At 38.4% G+C, this 26497-nt stretch overlaps 1 protein-coding gene across 1 annotated transcript in view; it reads left to right on the top strand.

Annotated features, from left to right (window-relative positions):
* LOC133520782 (xaa-Pro aminopeptidase 1) overlaps positions 1-26497 on the top strand; it is a 74173-nt gene that overhangs the window by 34348 nt on the left and 13328 nt on the right. Inside the window, exons 2-6 of the mRNA XM_061855440.1 lie at positions 21842-22071; positions 22755-22961; positions 23664-23880; positions 24184-24352; positions 25046-25144. Coding sequence (XP_061711424.1) covers positions 21842-22071; positions 22755-22961; positions 23664-23880; positions 24184-24352; positions 25046-25144 — 922 coding nt within the window. The remainder of the gene's footprint in view (positions 1-21841; positions 22072-22754; positions 22962-23663; positions 23881-24183; positions 24353-25045; positions 25145-26497) is intronic.

The following is a 26497-nucleotide window of genomic DNA, read 5'->3' as shown; positions in this document are numbered from 1 at the left end:
TGGACCTAGGGTTTCAACGCCAAATGGTACAAAATGGTACTCTCTACCAAGGCTCTTATATTTATTACGTTTCAAAATTTCGTCGCTTTCCGCCGCTGCGCCCGCTTTTACATTAGTCCGTTGGAGGTGGGACGGTGCCAGTGTGTCTACGCAGGTAGCATCCCACACTAACATCCGTCCCAACCTCCAAGGAACCAAGAACACCCCATCAGGCCTCTTGCCATCATCTCTGATAATGCCAGTCGGCTCAAGAAGAGCAGGCACATTGATGGTGGTAAGAGATCGACGGATTATATCATTAAGTGACGCATGTCCGGCACCGACCGAAAATCGAGCTGCACTTTTTTGACGAGATAATCCATGGTGTCCCTGTCGGTCCACGTCCGGACCACAAGAGCACATATGTGGCGTACATACCGAAACCCCGAGTCGCAAACCAGTCGCCAGTCTTAGGGAGGTCGGATCCAAGAATAAGTACCAGTATTAGGTGAAGGATGGGCATGTAGCCAGTAGCCGACTTCCCGGGCTCCGACCACCAAAAGGCTCACGTATCTGTACAGTTGTTTAGAAGAGTATTGTAAGTTAAATCAAACCCAATATTAATCTGAAATATGAAACTTTCTATTAATATTAAGTACCTACTTCAATTTGTAACACGTAGCCTTATCAGTCGAACTAACATATTCGCTAACGTCTGCGTAACTTACTTTCTATACAATATCTCGCTCGCACTTATATGCCAGTACCAGCGATATGCATAGAAAATAAGTTACACTCGTGCTAGCGAATATGTCAGTCTCAAACTGGTGGTAACTGGTAAGGTGGTCCGGTCTGTGGAGAGGCTTTCATTTTTGTGCGAGGTAAAAAAATGTGCAAATATTTCTCTACGCAGGAACCTTTTTGTATTTTAGAAATTCAGTTTCGGCTATTGCATTTCTTGTAATAAAAACTGCAACAGAGGCACGAAGGAAGAATTTGTTAGTAGTATTTTAACCTGAACGACTGCTGCACTAAAGATATGTTCTGAATTCCAATGCGGTCGTTGTCGCAAATTTAAATTTAAATTTTCCCAGAATAATATTGTATTTACGAGTATAATACGCGTACCCTACCTACGTTTCACAACTTCCACAGATTTCCGAGAGCGACCTCATTCGAAGTAAAGGGCCCGCGACGGTGCGTATCTTGCGTAACTCCGCGCTCATTGGCCAAAGAAACCACGCCCTGTGCGTAGCCAAACCTTGAATTTGGACAGGCCCTTACACTGCCCTTTTTATCTCCTCACGCGCTTTGCTCTCCTAGTAAACTGTGTTATATTATAAATAATTTAAGGGCTCGTCAATAATATTATTTGACAAAACAACATTTTATTGAGTTATCAAATAAAAAGGTCATCATCATTGCTGTTATAGAAAACTTGCAAGAAGTTTGTCAAAATCTTTGTTGTTAAGGTATGCCATATGCCATACGCCATCACGAGTCGCATATAGATCTTGTAGGCCCTTTGTTTCTAATACAACTAATTAACAGTAATTATAAATGTAAATGAGGAAGGGCTTGGGATGTACTTACTCGGGCGCCTTGATGAAGGTGTAAATGAATTCGTAGGGCTTAGTTTGAGCAAGAAATAATGGGCATGTCACTCCCAATGACTTTGGGTACCAGGGACGCATGGGTTGAAAGAATACTTCCAAAGAAAGGGCGTTCTCGAGGCACTTCGAAGACTGCAGAGGTTTTTTTTTGTAAATGCCTACGCACGCTGGTACGACATAGTTAGTTACCTACGATAACAGTGCAACGCAGCGACGCGGCGAAGCTCTTTCGGGAGGCCAATACTACTTATAGTACCTATTAAGAGCCCATCCGTGCTCACTAGCACCACTGCTAAATAATTGTGATTATTTAAATTTAACGGGGGCCGCTACGTACTGTATTTTGTATTTAAGTACCTTTTGAATACATCATAATAGTTTTTACGTTGCTGGATTCGTCAATCTAGGCGTCCAAAGTGAAAACGGCCGTTTTTGTTTCGAGTTCATAGATCGAATTTATTGTTTTTTTTTTCTATTTTTGTGTGAAAATCTTAATGCGGTTTATAGAATACATCTACTTACCAAGTTTGAACAGTATAGCTCTTAGTATAGTCTCTCAGTATAGTTTCGGAAATAAGTGGCTGTGACATAATCGGACAGACAGACGAACATGACGAATCTATAAGGGTTCCGTTTTTTGCCATTTGTCTACGGAACCCTAATAAATTTTGGGGGTTCCCCATACCTATTTAGAACTGAAACTCAAAAAAATCTTTTTTCATCAAACCCATACGTGTGGGGTATCTATGGATAGGTCTTCAAAAATGATATTTAGGTTCCTAATATCATTTTTTTCTAAACTGAATAGTTTGCGCGAGAGACACTTCCAAAGTGAAAAAATGTGTGTCCCCCCCCCCCCTGTAACTTCTAAAATAAGAGAATGAAAAATCAAAAAAAAATATATGATATACATTACCATGCAAACTTCCACCGAAAATTGGCGAGTCCGACTCGCACTTGGCTGCTCTTTTTTCTTACTGCAACCATGTTTCAAGTTTCCAAAGGCAACATTCGATACTGTTTTTGTACAATTTAAATATGCGATTCACAAATAATCGTAAATAACGATACTTAGGTAATAATAGTACAATGTTTTATATGTAAAATTGTTTCTGTCTTATAGAACATGCATAAAAAATACTTGTTGTTTTTCTTATTTTTTCACAATTGTATTTAAAAACGTCGTTCATACACGTGCGGAAATGTACTATTTTATTAAGGTGGTTCGATTTTCATACAAAAACCAATCGCTATTTATTAATTCATTACACAATATTATTACATAAATATTTGCGCATCTATCTACTTTCGAATATTCATTTGCGCTAAATTAATAGAAAAACTTTGTTTCATACAGAAATCATGCAATAATCAACGTTATATTTTTATAAAATTTACTCATGTGTGTGTGACAAATGTCGTGTACAAATACATTGCGGCGTTGCCACCCCGCCTCGGACGGCCATCGGCGCGACGTTGCGATGTTTGACGCGTTTTTAGCTGACTCTGTCGACACTGACACTCAGTGTGACCAGGCGTACGATAATTGTCGTGCATGTACGATAATTTGGGCCCCGGTATGACGTAATGTTCCAAAGAGCATTATCGTACACTAAAGTGCTATAATTTCAGCCCTTGGATGATGCCACCTTAAAAGTCTAGTAATTTGAAGCAAAATATGACACTTTCTCTCAGAAATAGGCTAAAATTAGTATCTTTTGGGTGTTCGGCTCCTTGGTGTAAGTTTAAAGTTTAAAATGTCACAATTTCCTGTATACCGTTTGAGTCTATCCGATATTTTTTTTAACGGTACAATAATATTGACACTCAAGTACGATAATTCTCTTCCGCTCACCTGGCAACACTGCTGAAACTTGACAGGACCTGGAGGCCTACCGCGAAAACCTAAATTCGCAAATTGCGGGGATCTTTCTCTTTTACTCTCACTAAGACGTAATTAGAGTGACAGAGAAAAATGCCCGAAATTGACGAATTTCGATTTTCCCGGTAGCCGCCCTGGTGCTTCAGGTACTTGATAGAAAACAACACTGCCGCATGTTCTGAATTGTGATTTTATGTGTTTTTGGATTGAAAATGATAGCAACGTCTAAATCAAGTTACAAAAATCATCGATATTCTGTTCCGCGAGAAACCAGGAATAGTGTAACTGTAATTGGAGTCTACAAAAATGACCAATTCATAGAAAATATGACCTAGAAACTAGTTCACTTTTATAAAACTCAATTTTGCCCGAGATTGTACTTAGGCGAATACCTAAGGGAGCTAAGTGTATTGATCTTGAATAATTAGTTGGCTAATACATATATGACTCCAACATGATATGGACATTTACATCATAACTATTATACCTAGTTGGTTACTAAATTCTGTTACTCGATTTCTTTCTTTCTTCCTAGCGTTGTCCCAGCATATTGCCACTGCTCAATGGAGCTTGGGGTCCGCTTTGACAACTAATCCCAAGATTTGGCGTAGGCACTAGTTTTTACGAAAGCCACTGCCATCTGACCTTCCAACCCAGAGGGTAAAACTAAGCCTTGTTGGGATTAGTCCAGTTTCCTCACGATGTTTTCCTTCACCGAAAAGCGACTGGTAAATATCAAATGATATCTGTTCTGAAGTTCTGGTACTCGTTTGCAACGTCTTTATTTCCGTTAAAACAAATGCTACCGAAAAAATAAAAAATGACATAATGTGGTGGATTTGTGAGCTATAATTATATACCACACATAACGCTTATCTCGTCGTATCTATAATGAATTGGGGCCTAAAAGAGAATCGTATTCCAATTTTTTGAAACGCTTGTATTACTTTCTGTATTAACTAAAAGTTGCCTTAAAATTCAGCTTTTATACTAAAGACGGCTTTAAATATGTTAAATTAACAAAATATATTTTGACAGATGCTTTCGCGCCCAAAACGCTCTTTGAAAATTGTGTGACGTCACAGTTTATGGTTTGACACATAACTACATACACACGTAGAAGATACGAACTGTCAACTGATATTTGTCATTTGTTGTTAATCGCCTAACTGTCAACAGTGTCAATCCGAGAGTTGTGACGTCATCAGAATCTTCAATGACGTTTCGAGTTTGGTCACGTGACGTGTGCCAAAAGATATTTTAAATTCAATATTTACAAAAATATGGTCATTACAGGTCCCCTAAAAGTAGTTTAACATGTTCTTATAATCCAAAATAATTTTTTGGGATACAATTATGCCCTAAGATTTGTAGATGGAAACAACCCTATTGCGTTGCACAAATGTGGGCACCCGCCAAACATGATTTTGAGTGTGTCATACTCAGGGCTAACACAGATTCATTTCTGTGAAAAAGGTGTGAAAACCGGAAACTGGAAACCGTTCTCGAACCAATAGTGAAGCCCTTAAGCCACACCCTATTTCAAAACCAGCCATGGATCTTTGAACAGGACTCAGCTCCTGCACATAAGGCAAAAACAACTCAAGCCTGGTTTCGAAGGAACAAAATTGACTTTATTGCCCACGAAGACTGGCCGTCCTCCAGCCCGGACGTTAACCCCCTGGATTATGCCATATAGCAGGTTATTGAGGAGAAAGCCTGTGCTAAACCCCACACAAATCTTAACTCCCTCAAGCGGGCCATAGTTAAGACAGTGACGGAATTAGACATGACAATCGTGCGTGCCGCTATTGATGACTGGCCTCGTCGTTTGAGGGCCTGTGTCAAAGCCAGAGGAGGCGATTTTGAATGATATTGTCATATGTAATTCCTGATTTTGTGTACTTCATTTTAATATATACTTAATTAAACTTTCGTTGGTATATTTTATGTAGATAAAGATTATTGCAGTAACAGAATTTAATAACCAACTAGGTAGAAAACAATGCAATACATAAACACATAAATTGGATATGATGTGATCCGTTGAATGAAATTGACAATAAATAAAATAAATAACTAATTTTCTATCTCTAGGCATTGTGTGAAACTTCTAGTTGTGTCAAAATATCGGGAAATCAATAATATAAACAAACATGGTAAATATCTCATTTCTTTTTATAATGGTTATAAATAGAAGGCCATGCAATTTTGTAACTCACTGTAATTTAATTAAATGTATCGTAAAAAAAATGTTTTAATTCTACTGTAAAATAGTACCTACTTTTTTAAAGGCTGGGCAGTAAGGGATTGCTTTAATTTTAGAACAAAACAGCGTTTTTTTTTGAAAAAAAATCCGGTAAATCTGACTAACAAATTTGGACTTTCTTAGGTTCATTCTACTTAGAATCTTCTCCACCCTAGCATTAAAAAAAGATATCCTAAAATATCCATACCATTACGTCACATTTTAGTGTGAAAGAAATTTCAATGTAAAACTAAAATTTCAATACAAATTTTCGGGTTTTTTTAGCACGAGGACTGATTATGCTAGTGATTCTGAGTTGGAAGAACCCAAAAATATCATGATGTGTGAGAATCAGATTTTTAATATTTTTATGGAAAACGCTCATATTTCTCATAAAATAATTTATTAATAATAGATACTTGATAATACTGATAACAAAAAAAAAAAATGAGTCTCGAACCTACATCCTCTTGCATGTATTTCCACGTACATACCGCAACGCTATTGAAGCCTACTCACGCTGTGCCAAATTGTCTACTACAAGGATCCCAGTAAGACTGTTTGAATGTGTGAGTGATACTTAGAAATAGAGTCAAGAAACATTCTGTCGACATTAAGGGGTAGTTTTTGTACAATGAAGTGTTTAATGTTTGTTGTAATAGTTCAATATTTATTTAAAGAGTGCGCTAAACATAATTTACAGTATAGAAATACCAAGACTACTCCACAAAAAATTAAAACTTAAAATTTGCAATTGTGGCGCCATCTAGTGAGGTTTAAGCTTTGGGTAACCTAGTCGAACCACCTTAAGGCATTTATGCAAGAAACAAAACACTCATTGTCCAGAGTTGGTAGCTAACAAAGAAAATTTCGAAATATACCGGAAAAGCCCTCGTTATGCAGCAGTAAAATATCACATCCCGAATGATACCGGCTCTCCGGTAATTAATGGACAACCTTCTAACCACTGACTTTAAGTTATTTCAAAAAATCAAAAAGTGGAGTTAGTCCTAGTAAAAGTTTCGTAGGTTTCGAGATAGTTAGACCTTTAAAGTAGCCAAACCGATTTTCCGGAACCGAAATGAAACGGAATAGCTGCCGAAACGCCTGTCAAAGAAAAGGCGTTTTTTCCTACTGCAAGCATGTTTTAAGTTTTCAAAGACAACATTCGATACTGTAGCAATAGTACAATGTTTTATATTTTCAATGGTTTCTGTCTTATGGAACATGCATAATTTTTTATTGCGTGTTTTCCTTATTTTTTCGCAACTGCATTAAAATAACGTCGTTCGATACACGTGTGGAAATGTCATTCTTCTTTCGTCCCGAGTCTTGCCACTCGACTATGGCTTGTGGCAAGATATCTCGGAACTTGTGAAGTAATGACATACTTTCCGCACTAGCATCGAAATGTACTATTGCTACAAACATGTGTGAAACAATTTACACTTATTTCTTTTCACACCATCCACGAGATAAATAAAGGAACATTTTTTTCTTGCTATTTAAGTGTATTTAGGCTAGTAAGGCTACTTAATCCGATAAAATATCAATTCAAAGATTTACAAGTATATTGTGATATGGTTATTAAACGTAATTGTTAAATTACGCCGATTCTATTAATATAGTAATAAAGACTGAGCGTACTCGTATTTACTGGACTTAATGTAAGCTTTTAATTCCAAGAAAGCCAATTCATTCCAGCTAACTTTTTTTATATTCTCCCAAATTCGTGTCAAATTCATTCAAAAGCATCGGCTCGTCCCTTTGCCTCACGGAATCCACAGAGCATGCGCCATCTTGGAAAATGGCGAGTAAAAAAAAAACAAGAGAGCCCAACAAAGATGGCCTCACTTGAATCTCGCGCACCAGGCGCCCATGAAACCGCAGAGGCTCAATGGAATGTTCTCAATGAAAGCTATTGCTTTCTTCGCGCAGTACAAGAGAAAGACAGCACGCGGTGCAATTAGTAGAAAGAGAACGTCCCATATATATGGACATGGACTTCTGCCCACGTAAATGGAATTTCCAATGTAAAGTGTCCGAATTTCGTGATTGAGGGGATTGGAAATAAAGATGTGTTTGTATTTCAAAGATGAAAATAATGTACTTTATCACGTTGCAACAAGGTTTACGAATTCAGATAACGCTTTACTGGTTTATTCTCTAGATAATGATTATAATGAAACAAACACGTTTTTTTTTACAAATCATATGAGGGCCAATTTTTTATTTGTTGTCGAATTTCTTTTTTCGTAACATTTGATAAAATTTGGCGCATAGACAAACTTCCCTCTGTAGAAACAATCGGTATAAATGCAATTTTACTGTGTGATGTGCTATATAGTACGCATGTAGAGTTACACAAACGCATGGTATTTTCCTAACTCCGCGGAAAATTATATAAGTAGATAGAGTTTTTTTTTAAATAATCGTTTACTATTGTACGTTACATAGGTAACTGATTCCCCAACTTTTGGTTTATGTCGCACAGTTTTATTTTGCTTAGTTTTTGCTAGAGTCTGTGCGGAAAGAAAAGAGTCGTAGTATGTATGGGGCCCAATACGTTCCACGACTCTTCTCTTTCCGAACAGACTTTACTGGGATGTGGTGGATAAAGCAAAATAAAACTCATTCGCTTGCCCTTATCCCATTAATTTGGAGTCGGCGCAGCATGTCTTTTCCTTCCATATAGCAAAATAAAACTATCTGACAAAAATAAAAACCAAAAGTTCAGGGGAATCAGTAAATAATACACTGGTTTATACATAAATTATTGGTTTATTAGAAAACACAATTCCCTCTACGACGTAAGCTATAAATAGTCCATACAAAAAACCTGTCTCAACCATTTTGTACACACGCACACATACACACGAATACGCGCATGCACCCCTGACCTACGCAAGGGGATCACACACTCGAAGCATATGTGACATTCGACCTCCGCGACCCCCATGCGGCTCTGGTACCTGTAGCCCACATGTGCAACCCTTTTCTGACACGTGGCTTATGTGTACGCGACGCATGTGTCAGGTGTATGTGTAAATTGTGTAATATGTGTATCCATGTGTCTAAATCTAAATTATACATACACTACATCTACACTTATATTATAAACTGTAATTAATTACAACATGTCTCCCTGCACACACCAGCTAAGCCTAGTGTAGTTGTGTAGTAAATTAATGTTTATGTGTTTACATAACACAGGCGGCACACGGCCATGACGCAGTGACATGCGTCAACGCCGCCCGCTGCACCAGGAACGCAGCGCCGCGAAGCGATGCAGTTATACACACTAACAACATAAAAAGAACTCTCTATTCCGAGCCCTTCGTGCAGCGTCATAGAAAAATTGTACAGTTTTACTATGATTAAGTAATTTTAGTAGATCATGGTAAAATGGTCTTCAGTAGGTGTGATTGGGAAATTGTAACCGTTACCTTCGACGAATTTACAGTTGACCTAATTTACAATGAGGTCGTTGTCAAAGACATGTTTACAATTTTGTATCTTATTCCTCTGTAATAATAATAAGACAAATTATGTATAGATATTTTTTCACATTCGACGTTAATTTGACTCGTACATTAACCTCTTTATTTTCCTATGCATTTTCAAAATGGTAAAATTAGTAGATGTTTCTTAAAGTCCTACGTGAAAATCTTTGTTAAACCTAACTACTTAAACTGAAAAAGGTCCATGAACAATTTACCAAAGCCCGTGTATGGCCCGGTCCCAGACCGGATTCGAACCGCAGTATTGTTCCCGGCAAATTAATCCAAAAAGAGGGGTCAACCAAGGAATGAGAGACCTTTAGTTTTTTGTGGCTAACGCCATAGCCCATAACCTAAGTACGTCAACACCGTTGTGTTCTGTCGTTCATGTAATTGTCTTTTTTTATTGATTTATGTTACACAAGTAACTTCTCGAAGTAGTTGTTATCTGTATAAATATAAACACACTTGCATGATGCAAGTGTGCGTATAGATATCTTCTCACGGCGACTAGCCACCTATTACTTAGTTCGCCGTTCGTCTACCTTCTGCGAGTTAGGCGCTCCTGGTACGTGGAGACCGGGTGCTTTGAACGGGTTACGTGGGTTCTACGTACCCACACAGTTAAACTGGGTATACCTTGTTGCAATGATAAGAAGGTCTAACGTCAGTTCAGGATTTTGCTTTTATACACACGCATACTAACCTCATACGCGGTTATCACACTGCTACGGCGCACGCTGCTTAGGTGTGTGAAAGAGTCAGCTCTATGTATATAGCGATGTCCCACTCCGTAGTGGTGTTAGGATCCGCATTCAATATGAAGACAGCCATACAGACGCAAAGTGTAGTTGTGGTGCAAATTGGGAAAACTTCATCAAAGTCTGCAGATTGTTTTTATTTTAGGTGGTTGCTGCTTAAGCGTTTAACATTCACACATCTTAGGTGCTTAATTTCGGATCCTAAATAGGGTGTAACCGCTTTTAATAAGTGTCTGACTGCACTCACTAGAAAGAACTTCTGTAGGATCCTAGTTAGGATGCCAGTTAGGACGACTTTTTTTTAATACTACGTCGGTGGCAAACAAGCCTACGGCCCGCCTGATGGTAAGCAGTCTCCGTAGCCTATGTACGCTTGCAACTCCAGAGGAGTTACATGCGCGTTGCCGACCCTAACCCCCCCCCCCCCCCCCACTTGTTGAGCTCTGGCAACCTTACTCACCGGCAGAACACAACACTATGAGTAGGGTCTAGTGTTATTTGGCTGCTGTTTTCTGTATGGTGGAGGTACTTCCCCAGTTGGACTTTGCTCTAGATCTGGAATGACATCGACTGATTTAAGTAAGGTGTGTGAAGGGTTTTGCAGGCTTCGCTACCTGCAGCATCCTGTTGTTGTATAATGATTATTATATCTGAATTTTATTTGAATAGTCACTGCTGATCTCTCTGAACAGACTTAAAAACAAATAGGACATTTTTCACTTATAACTCTTATAAGTATACTCTTAGGAAACTCGTATCCAAGTGTATATTATACTGATATATTTTAACCCCTGACGCAAAAGAATATTATAATATTGACGCCAATGTCTGACTGTGTGTCTGTCCGTGGCATCGTAGTTCTAAAACGGCTGGACCGACTTCGATGTCATTTTTTTTGCGTTAAAGCGAGTAATGCTGCGTTGTTTCTTAGCTATGTTTAATAAAAATCTATATGTATGTATATATATATCTTATACCTTTAAACGAGCAGTTCTTGTATATATATATATATATATATACAAGAACTGCTAAGATATATATATATATATATATATATATATATATATTTCTGTGATCTCGGAAACGGCTCTGACGATTTCGCTGAAATTTGGTATATGGGGGTTTTTGGGGGTATACAATCGATCTAGATAGTCTTATGTTTGGGAAAACGCGTGTTTTCGAATTTTCATACGTTTTTCTTTCGACGCAGAATATGGTCGCTAATTTCGTATTGCCGGCCACTGTCCGTCTGGTCCAGCGGGTTAAGACGAATCTCGCCCGGTGACTGACTTTTGTTTTTTTTTTATATGTTCAAGTTTATATATAATTTTTTTAATTTTTATTGTTTTAGACAAGTTTATTTAGTGAAAAAATGTAGTTAAGATTATCACCTATATACCACCATATTACAATAAATAGTTATAACCGAGCAAAGCTCGGTCGCCCAGGTACTATATATATATATATATCTAAGTACCTACGTAGAAATCAGTAAAGAATTTTTTACCTTTTTACCCCCTTAGTGCTGAATTAAAAAAATATCTTTGTGCAGCTCTCTCTAACATTCATCGGTTTAGGCTGTGCATTGTATGTCAGTGTTCTTTTCAATGAAATTACGACAAATAAATAATACTTGCACAGTCTTTGCTGCCAAAGTCGCTGCAGACTGCAGAATTATCGTGGTCTAGCTCTATCAGTAACAGCTACATATGGAAAAAAAATGTCCTGTTTAGGTTATGGGCTAAAGACACCAAGTTTTCCGTTACGTTTCCAGCATTAGTTTGCAACTGACAAATCCCTATCAACCGGGTTTAAAATAGTATTTTATACAATAGTGATTTAATAGATAGATATACATAATAGAGAGCTTTTCAGTCGAGTACCGTGTTTGAGGTACGAAATTGAAAAGCTTGAGTATATCAGTATTGTATACAGTATACAGTACTTTTTCTACGAGTCATCTATAATAATATTTTTTTTACTATAAAACCTAAATAATTAATGGAACATTGGTAAATGTAATGTAGTACATACAAAGGACATAAACGCACGACCCAACCGTTTCGTTTTTTTTTTATGGGACCGCGAGGGTAGTACGTGATTGGTCAATTAGTATGTAGAGAGCTTTTAAGTCGAGTATCGTGTTTAGGCAACGAAGCTTGCTGAGTTGCCTAAGTAAGGTATAATACTTTTTCTACGAGTCATCTAAAATAATACTTTTTTCATAAAAACCTAAATATTTAATAAAAAAATGAAAAATAAAAATAAATATTATATATATTATTATATTTATTTATTTTTTATATTATTATAAATATTTAGACAAAAATGTAGTTCAAAAGACATAAACGCGCGAATTCCAACCGTTTAGTTTTTTCCATGGAAGCGCGGCCGCACGTGATTGCTCAATTTATTTATAGTTGACCACAGCGTATCGAAATGAATATTATTGTTAAGTTGGGTTAGGTAGGTATATGAAATCTTAATTCAACCATTATAGTCGACGAGTAGAAAAAAAAACGTTTTGCCTTACTTATCCAATATTATACATCAAATAGTTGTGTTGAAAAATGAAACCTATTTTATACTACAACTTGATATTCCAATATAAACACGGCGCCCTACGCAGAAAGACCCATTAGCACTAACGTCCCTTATTCGGGACTCAAACACATACACTTGAGATATATGTAGCGTATAGCGAGGATTCACCCTCGCGAATAACGCCTCAGTGCCATGAAGTCCTGGTGACAATTGACGTCACATGACGCAACACCTTCTGCATCGGTACAAGTTGTTAAGGCACAAATCGGGTTAGGTAAAAGTGGGCAAAGTTCTTGTTTAATCCCTCGAAATAATGATACCCGAGCAAGGGAAAGATGCCAAAATTGAACCATCAGCGTAGCGAATGACTCGAAAATTGAAATCTTGAGTATTGCAAGGGTTTCAAGGCACGCACACTTTGCTACCGAATAAACCACTAAAAATTTCACCACACGTTAGGAAAATACTAGCTTACTACTAACATAAGATAGATTTGGTGCAGATCTTACCGAACCGAATATTCGGCGGAATTATTCGGTTCATCTGTATTATTCTAATAAACTATTTAAAACGCTTCAATTTTACTTGAGTAGGTATTGTAAGCAAACATGACTCGCTTCCTAGGCAATTCCCTAGAAACAAACAGATTCGTTAGTCGACCTTTAATATTCCTTAATAATAATATAAAAAACCGGTGAAGTGAGAGTTTGTTTTACTTGCGCACCGAGGTACTTTACGAGGTAAGGCGAAAGATTTTTGATCAGAAGTACCTATACTAAGTATAATTGTGTACAGCACCATCTATCGGCAAATTGTCTAACTAAATTGCGCGATGTAATGCACGTAAGTTGGTTTTTCGAGGATAATTCTTCTCTGTCAGGTGAACCAATTTCAAAAATTGTTTTTTATTTGAAAAAAGGTTTCCTTAAATATAATTTCATAGTTTCAAGTGTAATAAACACACGTAATGTTGGTTAAATTGCAAACTGAATTCGGAAATGTTTTTCGTTAATTTAAAAAAAATTATCAAGATACAGATCTGGTTATATTTTTCCTATATTTATAATAATGTTAATATTTTGTAAAAAAAAAAACATAATTTTTCTTCGGTAAACTTCGGTGCTAAGGGAGGGGTACATTTTTTTCAATTCAATTTTCAATTTATTCAAGTAACCACAAAATGTAACAATACAGGACTAGCCTAAGACATTACATTTCTTATAACTAAGGTCATTGTAATTATATATGTTAAAAAATACTAATAATAATAAATAATTATGTGATTATGGATTAGCTACACGTCATGTCATAAAATACATTTAAATAATTAAATCAGGTAAGTAACTCGCATATTTTTAAACAATCTTTCTCAATAACCGTCCAGCCGTCCGCAAATAAATCGCAGGAGTGTTGCACAGCAGCGAGCCTATTGAGCGTGTGCAACAGTGGCGGCATTTCCTCGTCGAATCGCAATACTGATACGTTGTGCGAGGAAGCCGCCAGCTCTTTGGTCACCAGTAACGTCAACCAGACGTTTCGCGATTTCTCCAAAAACCTTGTGCGCGCTAGGGCCCCATGGACCTAGAGTTTCAACTCCAAATGGTACAAAATGGTACTCTCTACCTCTACCGAGGCTCTTATACGTTTCCAAATTGTCATCTCAATGTCAAATCAAAAAAAAATGCGAGATTTTGCGTTTTATGGTAAGTATTTAGATGACATCTGTCACCGTATCTAAGCTGTTCGAAAAATACTATAAGTACCTAAATCAAAATTAAATAACAAACGCGAAAGGAACTTGGGCGACTTGGAACATTTTTTCTGGCAAGAAAACTTTAGGTACGACAGAGATATGACAAATGAACAGCTTCGAACAACACCGGGAAGGGAATCGGCACGGCATTCGCCCAACACATTGGGCCCAACTGGGCGTAGCGCGGTGTGTTGTGTTGTGACTCGACCGTACACAAAAAGAGATCGAGGTGTGCAAGATTTGTCTTCGACGCGTGTCATTTTCTAAGCATTTGTGTCGTCATTTCAGATAGGATTTTGTATGTAGTGAGTGAGTAGTGCGACTGTGTGCACGTAACCATAAGGGAGTATCTTCGCAGCGAGCGCTTTGTCAGTACGTCTTTTTACTGATAGAAGACATTTGCAATAACTCAAAAAAGCGGCCAAGTGCGAGTCGGACTCGCCCATGAAGGGTTCCGTACCATTTATGACGTATTAAAAAAAACTACTCACTAGATCTCGTTCAAACCAATTTTCGGTGGAAGTTTGCATGGTAATGTATATCATATATTTTTTTTAGATTTTTCATTCTGTTATTTTAGAAGTTACAGGGGGGGGGGGGGGGACACATTTTTTCACTTTGGAAGTGTCTCTCGCGCAAACTATTCAGTTTAGAAAAAAATGATATTAGGAACCTAAATATCATTTTTGAAGACCTATCCATAGATACCCCACACGTATGGGTTTGATGAATTTTTTTTTTTTTAATTTTATGACGTATTAAAAAAAACTACTTACTAGATCTCGTTCAAACCAATTTTCTGTGGAAGTTTGCATGAGATATATCATTTTTTTTTTTAGATTTTTCATTCTGTTGTTTTAGAAGTTACAGGGGGGGGGACACAAATTTTTTCACTTTGGAAGTGTCTCTCGCGCAAAATATTCATTTTGGAAAAAAATGATATTAGAAACCTAAATATCATTTTTGAAGACCTATTCATAGATACCCCACACGTATGGGTTTGATGAAAAAAAATTTTTTTTTTTAATTTTATGACGTATTAAAAAAAACTACTTACTAGATCTCGTTCAAACCAATTTTCGGTGGAAGTTTGCATGGCAATGTATATCATATATTTTTTTTAGATTTTTCATTCTTTTATTTTAGAAGTTACGAGGGGGGGGGGGGGGGGACACACATTTTACCACTTTGGAAGTGTTTCTCGCGCAAACTATTCAGTTTAGAAAAAAATGATATTAGAAACCTCAATATCATTTTTAAAGACCTATCCATAGATACCCCACACGTATGGGTTTGATGAAAAAAGATTTTTTGAGTTTCGGTTCTAAGTATGGGGAACCCCCAAAATTTATTGTTTTTTTTCTATTTTTGTATGAAAATCCTAAGGCGGTTCATAGAATACATCTACTTACCAAGTTTGAACAGTATAGCTCTTATAGTTTCGGAAAAAAGTGGCGGTGACATAATCGGACAGACAGACGGACATGACGAATCTATAAGGGTTCCGATTTTTGCCATTTGGCTACGAAACCCTAAAAACGGCTGGACCGATCATGTTCGCTATAGTTTTCATAGAAAATATTTATTCATATTTGTTGGACCCATGGTTTAAAAGTTAGAGGGGGGGGGACACATTTTTTTTTCTTTCGCAGCGATTGTTTTCTGAAATATTCTCTTTAGGAAAAACATGTTGTTGGCGATCCTCATTCGGTTTTGAAAAGCCTACTATCCCACACCATTGGGTTAAAGCAAAAGAAAATCCAAGAAAGGTACCCTAAAATTTTTTTTGTAGTTTTTATTTAACCATTCTTTCGCCATGCATGACTTATGTATCCATTCGAAATTACAGCTTTCTAGCACATCACGGAGCAAACAAAGCCGCGGACGGACAGACAGACGGACATGGCGAAACTATAAGGGCTCCTAGTTGACTACGGAACCCTAAAAACGTCACATTTTGTGCCAATGCCATGCAGAGTTAGCTTGGTTAGACTCTAAAGGAACGTGAAAGTTTTTAAACTTCCCGCCAGATGAAATTACAAATGTTTAGTTACCTTTTTTAGCGATGCGTCCCGTGACTTCCCGTCCCGCCTACAATGTTACCCCCGCATTGTTTGTACCCGAAACCTCCGCTCTGTTCATAATGTCCTGGTAGAAAAAGGGGGCAAACCATTGTTCTCACGCACACGCACTTTTTTTTTATTTACCCATCGTTTTGGCAGAATTGGCTTTGTGACTTTCTATTGTTGTTTCGTTTGTGGTTGTAAATATCTGAGTTATTCCCAGTGATATTCCGTATAAAAATAATGATCTGTTTAAAAAGTTTTTTTTAAATTATTTTTGACCTTTTGACCTATACTACAGATAAGTTAACAAAATCGCTTAGGTACACTTTTGTAGTAAAAAGTACTAAGCTTATGTTACTAGTGATGTAAAAGTGCGTGAAAGAGACATCAATGTTTTGTTGTAACAATTTAAAACGCGGGAGACTGAAAGAGACGTCGATATGTTGCAACTCAATTTTAGATAAAGGGAATACAGTGTAGCTTCGATTACGCATTGATGCTTTTACGCTAATATCATCTTTATTATAAAGTGTGTAAGGGGAAAGATACAAAAGCTTTTATTAACTTTGTGGTTCTACTGTTCATCCCTTTGTGACGCTTAGGGACTGGCTTGTAATGCAGGATCCTGTGAGTTATGTGATCCTGGTGTCAAAGTCGGGAAAGTTACAAAACGAAAGTCCAATCGTACCTTTTCGTTGTAGAACGACGCCATTTTGGATCGTAAGCTCGATGAAAAGCTTAGACTTTCGCCCGCCCGATGCTTTAATGGAGTTTTTAAGAGTGGTTACTTGGTGGTTACTCTTAATAGGGTTGTTTCCAATTTTTTGAAACGCTCGTATTACGTTCTATATTAACTAAAAGTTGCCCTAAAATTCAACTTGTATACTAAAAACGGCTTTAAATATGTTAAATTAACAAAATATATTTTGACAGATGCTTTCGCGCCCAAATCGCTCTTTGAAAATTGTGTGACGTCACAGTTTACGGTTTGACACATAACTACATACGCACGTAGAAGATACGAACTGTCAACTGACATTTGTCATTTGTTGTTTATCGCCTAACTGTCAACAGTGTCAATCCGAGAGTTGTGACGTCATAAGAATGTTCAATGACGTGATGATTTGTAGATGGTAACAACCCTATTGTACAAAACATAAGTTTTGATATATTTTACAGTAGAAAAAAACGAGTAGATAGGTAGGTAGGTACTTTAAAGAGGGATGCGGTCTATCTGTGGTGGCGAATATAAACGCAGACGTAGATTTCTGATTTTATATATTTTTTATAACATTCCACTAAATTACAAAATCGACTACCCCTGAATAATTAATTTTAATTATTAATATATGACTGACTTATCGATGTTATTATTTATCGATGTTTCATTTTCTCAAGCAGGTAGGGGCAGGGGGCAGCTGCCCCCCCTTGGCCATCGCTCATATGAACTGCCCCCCTCCTAGCCCATCAGCGACGCCCTTGAGGAGGTCATGGCAGTCACTTTCGTAAATGTCAGTGCCAATTACTGGGATTACATAGCCGAAAGCGAATGTCGGACTTTGAAACATTAGGATACAATTGAGAATGTGTAGTTATTAGGATGAGATGAGGAAGATTTTCGTATAATTTAAGAGCTTTTTCACATTATCTAACCCGTTATCGAATTTCGGATGATCATTAGAGAAAGATGGCTGCTAGAGAGTGTCTCATGTTCATAAGCCCTTTTATTTTTGCATTACGCTTTCTTTTGAACAATACTTACAAATTTTATTTATTTATTTATACCATTAAACGAACAATTCTTGTATATTTATTTATATTTTTCGGGGATCTCGGAAACGGCTCGAACGATTTCGATGAAATTTGCTATATGATATATGCTATGCTAGCTTGCGGATTTCTTGTGTGTTTTCCACTTTCGTCTAAATAACATGACAATATGAGTCAAGGCGCGCGTCTTCGTGAATGACACGATCCATAACATATATCAGACAATGATAGAGTTATAATAAATTATTGAGAACAGATCTGTCTGGTATTAGTGTTTGTTGCTAAATATTTTAATATAAGGAAATTAGATAAGGTGGAAATTTTGTATGTGATGGCTCTCTTGTCTTAGTACAATTTCAAAAAACTAGTAGATTGTGTCACTAGTCACAAGGTGCAATAGAGGTATTTACGGTGAGGGCGTACATTGAATCCTAAACGAAGCGTAGGATTCTAAAATATCCTCGCTATTCTCGCGATTCTAAAATGGAATTGTAAGCGTAGTGAGGGATTCAAGTGTGTTACGCCCAAGATGGAAATAATTTTGCTACCCTACCATGTGACGCATACTGCTTTTCACATTACTTATGAGGAAATTATTTTGGTTCAAAACACGTAACGTTTATAGAGGCCAATAGAGAGGACTCGGTAGAGTTCGTTGGTAGAGCACGATCTACCGGTAATCCGATATAATAGACTACTTAAATTAAATAAATGTAAATGTCTTTTATCTATATATGTATAGATAATTCAGATAATTAAAAACAAATGAAAAAAGGAAATAAATAAGCAACTGCAATTTACCTACTTGCACTTGTGTGTTATCAGCGGTTACTGTCACATAATTTATCTCACACTCGCGTATTTGCAACATTCTCCGTCTCACTCATGACTCATAACCTCTAACCTTCAAAACGTCCTATCTCCGTACGTGTTATGTATGCACATACGGCTTTTGTGTTTTTATTGTGTTGCGCGTGCATTGCATTATAACTTTCAATACGTCCTACCTCCGCACCAGTTGTAAATGCACATACGGCCGTTGTGTTTTTATTGTATTGTGCGTGCATTGCAATGTCGAAGGGGCGGTCGGCTCGGCGGTCGTTGGCCGTATCCTTGAGTATCCTTGAGGCAGGACTAACAGCCTCTTACATTAATATGATGCCTTGGTAACTCGCAGGATATTTCGTCCCTTTGGGAATACCGTCGGACCTGAGGGCCCAAAGATTTCTTTTCTTTTTTGTTGTTTATAAATGACGTAGTTTAAGGGTATCTTTACGATTAAGTTACATGTCATTTATCATTTATGTATGCATTTTCTTGTCATATCTTTACATATTAATATTGATAAATGCGACAATTGCATGTTAAAATTCCAAAATGTTTATCTTTTCTTTTATGCTGCCTTAGTGTATGCCAACGTCACCGCGATGGTTTCAAGGCGCGTGGGAGGATTGCCCCTTCCTTACTAAACTTACGATGTAAGGAAGAAAGGACTCTTTACAACCTCTGAAGTCCTGCTACTTGTTGACGTCATTCCAATAGAATTCACATCCCTTGGGTACCTCATCGGGCAATGAACTTTCATCCCATTGCATTTGATTGGTGAAAGATCTATTTACGATTGTAAAAATTTATTTATTTATTTTTGTTAAGGCAAGGATAATATATCATCGTTGTTAATACCCATTGACTAAAAACTCAGAAGAAAGCTTCATAAATTGTTTTGAAATGCCCCGTGAACTGACGCGGCCACGCCCCTAATGCAAGGGGAGCAAAAAAAGGAATACCCAGCGCGAAAACGAGAGGGAAACACGCACCCGTTGTTATCCTTGTCGCTCGCGCGAGCTTTAGAGGAGCTTTCGTCTTGGCGCGCTCCGCTTACTTTATGTTACCCTGGTAGATTCCCGCGCCGGGAACGCCGCTGTCGCTAGCCGCTTTCTCCTTCTTGAGGGGCTTTTATAGAATTAACGAGGGGGACGGCAATGTCGCGTATTCGAAGCCAGACTACCCCATATTTATTATATTGTATAGGTAATGGTTGTGTATTGCGTAACTGTGACAATGATAATAATACGCATGGTGCCCTACAAAGGTATAGGGCCGAAGTCGGTTTGTAAAAAAGGACGTCGTGAAAAAGCAATATAAACACAGGTTCAGGCTGCGTTCGAAGGCTGCATGAACTGCAAGCCACATTACGTCCATATTGTAATTTTGTTTTTAAAAGGTTCACGACAATTATAAACTGAAATAGATGTACATAAGAAAAAGTGACAAAGCCCTCCAGTGGTGAAGGCCGTCACTTTTTCTCAATCAATCTAATCATCTCAATCAGGACAATCAAAATAATCTTAATCTTGTATTTGTGCAACATACCCCTAGAGCCATTAGAGAGTGGTAGATTTTACACGATTATTCGTTATTTATATTGTGAATTTATAAAATAAATCATTTATACATAGGTAAAGGCACCAGTAGTCAGCCTTTTTACGAAATTTCTATGTTCAAGAACGTCTCATTTGCCCCACTAATTGACCAATAAGAATTATGAATGTTTTTACTCTTCAATAATTTAATAAAGTTAAATTTTTATAAAGAATAAAACGTAATTTAACTAAGCTATTGGAAATATTTCATTAAATATAATGAAAGGGCATTTTTGCCAGTAATCAGCCCCCTGTGTACCAATACACAGCCTTTAAGTACCCAGTGTCCAGCCATCCCATTTTAACGGCTGACTATTGGGTTCTGAGTTCCGTGATTTCAGTGTCCAGTGGTCAGCCACAGGATGACTACTGGGTATTAGATGTATTTCAATCAAATAAAATCATAATAATTTAAATATTTAAAGGTGCTTGAATTAACGACTTACATTGCATTTGAAAATAAAAAACATCTTGAAACCTATAGTCAGCCTCCCTCGGCTGACTTCTGGGTTTACGACCTTTTTAAAATTACTGCCCTAGCTGTAGTCGGCCAGGGGTGGCTGACTATTGGATTTTGTACAAAAAAGTAGTTCCCAATTGGCAGCCCCCTTAAAAATGTTATTTTAATATGGATTTATATTATTTTTTTTACTTTTTCCAGATAAATTAAGTGTTCATTATGTGAAGCAGTGCACATTCTTTTAAAAAATATCACATTTCGGCTGCTAACGTCTGATCAAAATACCATGTGACGCTCCAAAAAAAATGGCGCATATCACATATCCCTTCATGTCAGAAGATAGCACTTCTTTGAAGTAGTGTTGTGGTTTATGCCAGGCAATTCTTTTAAAAATTAAGTTACTTTTCAATTCATACTTTATCAATCTATAATATCACCTACTTTTGGCATGAAAATCTGAAAAACTTTGATTTTTACAAGCAAAAATAAGCAAGAAAGGCTGACCACTGGTGCATGGCTGAGCACTGGTGCCTTTACCCTATAAAAAAGTGTCAGATGAACTGAATCTGAATTTCTCCCTTGAAAATATCTAATACGCCTGACAAACCAAAAACTCCTGAGTCCATGTTATCCATTATTTAATTATTCCTCTACAGTAAATAACAGATACAGAGAAATGATGAATTTACTCTAAATAATTAATTAAATGTACAGCTTTGTCATTTCATTTTATCAGGTCTTCTGGGGAGCCTCCAGTATAACCGAGTAGATGGACAATCTTGGGAAATGTGTGAGATACTTCTGCTCCTCGTCAACATAGTGATATTTATTTATCTTTTCAGCATGTCACGGCGCGCTCCGTACCGCCAACGTGACGACCACGACCTCCGCACCGACGCTACCTACCCTACCCCCTACCCCTACCGAGAACCAGCAACCCTCCATCACGTGCCCTGATGACGTCAGTACGAGTCCGCTCCAACGGCTGAGGAGAGCGATGAGGGATACAATGTATACCCAGATGAGCAACTTCTTTGATGCGTTCCTGGTGTTCTACAGTGATGAGCATTTGGTACGTAGACTAGCAAAAAGTAGAATCTAAGGCCCCTCCACGTAAAACGAATATTGAATTTCCCGCCTAAATTTGCAAGAGTGATAGAGGCAAATAACGGTATTTCGTTTTTCGTTTTTCGTGATAGGCCCTCTGTTACCTTGATGATGCCTTAATCACTGGATCACATCTTTAGGAGAGGAGAAGTAAGTCACATTCTTGGGAAGTTACTTTCTGTAATACGTCGCATACTTACTTGTCAAGTCACTTTCAATCAAAATAGGTAGATCGCAGTTTTTAGTGCATTACATTGCCTACAGTAATCAGACTAGCTGCACAATCGTTTTTATGTCCAACATAAAGCACGTTGTCATAAATTCTCTGCACTTCAGCTAACCTCTGCCAAACAGCATTCAAAATACAGAAAAGTGTTTCTTTTTTGTGAACCACTTGCATTGTCCATTTACCACATTAGTTCTCGGGTTCCAGGGTCTATTACTCTTCGAAATAAATATTTCTGCACGGTTCCCACTAGGGGGCTTAGCCAAGATGACAACGGAACGTCATTACAAGTCACGTGATCGTTTTTATACATTATTTCACTTTCAATGGGCGTTTTCTGTCAACGATTGTCATATGACTCCAGTTCTACAGTCTTCAAGAAGGTTCTAACTGCTCCAAGTTTCATATTCAATGTTTTCTAGAGCGAGGAACCGCCAGCGGACGAACGACGCCTTCAATACATCAGTGGATGGGACGGAGCAGGCACGGCCGTAGTTCTCGCACAAGGCGAGGCGGCAGTATGGGTTTCAAGTGGTGATGTGGGAAGAGCAAGAGCTTCGCTGTCCTGCTCATGGCTCGTGATAGACGCTGATGACTCTGGCCAGCCTAACATTGCAGAGTGGATTGCGGTAAGGATCTACGGTAGTCAGTTTGCCTAGTTACAGGAGTGGGATGTGGTAGGGAAGGCTGCAGTTCTCGCACATGGCGAGGCGGCGGTCTGTGTTTCGTTTCAAGTGGCGATGTGGGAAGAGTAAGGGCTGCGCTGTCCTGCTCTTGGCTTGTGAATCTCGTGATAGACGCTGATGACTCTGGCGACTCTAAATCTACTGCACTAAATTCTTAAATACTTATGATGGGTGACGTTTACCTAACTCCAACGTTTTGTGTCTTGAAAAGGGTTGCGCTAAATCTTGATTGCCAATTTAAATGAGTCACGGTTGCGCTCGGGCCATGGGCTGGCCACCTCATTAACCCCATGTCAGACTTTATTGTTTTACTTTCCCTAATAGCATGTGCTAATATTTCGTTGATAAGGGCTGTGAAATCAAACTATTATCATCAGGCTACTGAGGGTCATTAGTCATAACATAAAAAAAAACGGATAATAATGGTTTCACTCAAACATTCCGAAACTATTAGGTATAGTGGAGTGAATAAGTGTAGTGCAGTTTCGTCTCAGGCACAATTGTTCCTTGGGTCAAACAAAGCTGATCTAGCCCAGTAGCCACAACATCGTGCCGTGGTTCCCCAGGTCCAATCTCTACTACATTCTACCCTGCTCTTAGTGACTACCTACCTACTGATAAATAAACACAAATCTAACTTTACAGACCCGCATCGGCCACACCGGTCGCGTTGGCGCCGACGCGCGCCTTGTCTCCATATCCGAATGGTCAGCATTGGCCACGGGCTTGCAGCCAAGCGGGATATCTCTGGTCCACGTGCCGACTTTGCTAGACCAGCTGTGGAACGAGGAGACGGAGCCGGAACGACGACGTCCTGAGCCTTCGAGGATTGTTGCTAGCTTGCATCAAAACGATTGCACAGGTTTACTATTAACAGTTTCATAATATGATGTACCTAACGAAGGAAATTTCTGAAATTTTATGATTGGAAAACGAAACTTTCAATTACATAAATGAAAACTTTCTTTCTTTCTTTTCCTGTAAAATTTTCCAGAAGGTTTATATCAATTACTTAGACTCCAATCACGCTAAGTTCTGCATCCACTTGACACTCATGGAAGTGCCAATGTACCGCGGTCAGAATCTAATACTATCCCTTGATAGTCCTCATAAAATTGTTTCTTATCGTTTCTGTGAAGTCACTGATTTCTCTTTTTTTCTCAAGGCCTAAGTTGGCGAGACAAAGTATCGTTCGTGCGCAACGAGCTCCGCGTACTCGGGGCCGACGCCATGGTGGTGACGGCTCTCGACGAGGTAGCTTGGCTGCTGAACGTGCGTGGACGAGATCTACCGTACGCACCGCTGTTAAAGGCCTTCGTCGTTGTTAGCACTAGGTAGGTTCATTGTCCTGTAACTATGAGCTCTCGTGTACAGTTGCCATCAGATATATCGGAGCGGCCAAGGTGCTCAAAAATATCTGAACACGCACTCTAACGTCTTGACAATAGAGGCGTGTTCAGATATTTGTGAGCACCCTGGCCGCTCCAATATATCTGATGGCGACTGTACTTATCAACGCCATGGTGGTAACGGCGCTCGGTGAAGCAGTTGGTTATTTGAACCTATCTTCAACACTTTGTTACACTATACATATACAAGTGACTTTTTAAAATTCTTGTAAAGGGAGTAATCCTGGCTAGATTAAAATGAAGGACATACTATTTTATTTCATCTGAATACGTAGCCGCTTCGAGCAACACCGGCTTCCGACACGTCGAAGGGAGGAGCAAAATCCAATCTGTAATGACGACACAAATACATAGAAAATGACACACGTCAAAGACAAATCTTGCACACCTCGATCTCTTTTTGTGTACGGACGAGTCACAACATGCACCGCCATAGGCACAGTTGAGCCAATGCTTTGGCAGAGGGGAAATAGTATGAATGCCGACTTCTTTCCCTGTGTTGCTCGAAGCCTAGCCGTCTTTATTTACTAGTCCTTTGACGAGAGCCAGACTTTTTTCGCCACTTTTAGTCGTAACGTGTTTAAGGCATAACTTCTTGCTATTTTCTTTCATCACCAGGGATCTGAAGGTGTACGTGCCGCAGGGCAAACTGTCCATGCCTGTACGTGAGGCGTTGGCGGTCTATAACTGCCCGGTTCATAACAACAATTGTACCAGGTTTGTCACTTCACTTGTACCTACTTGTTGGACTCTTATTGTACTCTCTTTTTTCTTCAAGCAGAGAAGTCTGTTTCAGCATTTTCATTTATTTAGCATTAATTGCCAAGCTAACTTAAAACTCTTAAGAGGCCGAAATATTGGTGCAATGCCTCCGGTTTCCTGGGTTGACGATTAAAATGTAACAGATTTGATTACTGCTGTCTATAAATAAGATTTACTCAATAATTTCAATAGAAATTGTGATGCAAAAAGTTGATGGCAAAAATTCCAAAAATTAACTTCTTCTTACCATTACTCAGGACGTACGTCTGGGATTCATATTGGACAGTGAACGAGTGTGTAAGAAACGGCTGTCATACAAAGTTCGTAACACTATAGAGGATGACTCACGCTTGACCGAGCCAGGTCCGTGCCGGAGCTTCCGGCGCTTCGTTTTCTGTGGAAAGTACCATATTATCACCGATCGCCGTCATCGAAAATGACGTGTTGGACGCCTCGGACCGGGCCCGGCCCGGTCTAGCATGAGTCATCCATGACGTGCTATATATCTGTGGCCGGCTAAATGCGGTGGAATCTATGTTATCTCAATGTAACCTATCCAGTATTATAATGGCTGTACATTGCACAATGTTTGTTCTACGGTTGTGTTCGAACAACGTGTCGATAGTAATAATCGTCGTCGTGGTCCAGTATTTATTCGCTTAAAGGATGACTCACACTACAACGCTCCGGGCCCCGGCCGGGGCGTCCGATACTTCAGGGAGCCTACCGCGAAAACCGAAATTCGCAAATTGCGGGGATCTTTTTTTTACTCCATTGAAGGCGTAATTATGTAGAGTGACAGAGAAAAATGCCCGCAATTTGCGAACTTCTTAGCCTAGTTTTCCATAGAAAACATCACGTGGTCATAAAAAAAGAAATGTCGGAAGCCTCGTCCCGAGCCTGGTCTGTTCTAGCGTGAGTCATCCTAAATGTTTCATGTGCCAAAAATGTACCGTGTCTGCTGCTTGCTTAAGTGATTGTTAAATATGTATATTTTTTTAAAACGATGTGTTGTGCAACTTGTGCATTGTGACTACAAGGATTAAGCGGTTTTGTTGTGAAGTCCATCATATTTCACAGCGAAGACATCATATTTGGCTACTTATACTCATCCTTCACTGAAAAATAAAGATAAAAATGTTTACCACACCACCTTGTAAAGGCTCTTTTTGTTCTTCTAAAACGGATGAGAAGGATGCATTTTATTCACAAGAAGTGCAAAGTATATTGATGCAAATTTTGAGATATTTCCCCATGATGGTAAACTTGACTTTTAAGTACTGGTTTTGAATGATAAATATTTAACAA

This window comes from Cydia pomonella, chromosome 8 (assembly GCF_033807575.1).
Source record: "Cydia pomonella isolate Wapato2018A chromosome 8, ilCydPomo1, whole genome shotgun sequence".
In the NCBI taxonomy this organism is placed as follows: domain Eukaryota; kingdom Metazoa; phylum Arthropoda; class Insecta; order Lepidoptera; family Tortricidae; genus Cydia; species Cydia pomonella.
The sequence above is the reverse complement of the archived record's forward strand: the minus strand, read 5'-3'. Positions and strand labels throughout refer to the sequence as shown.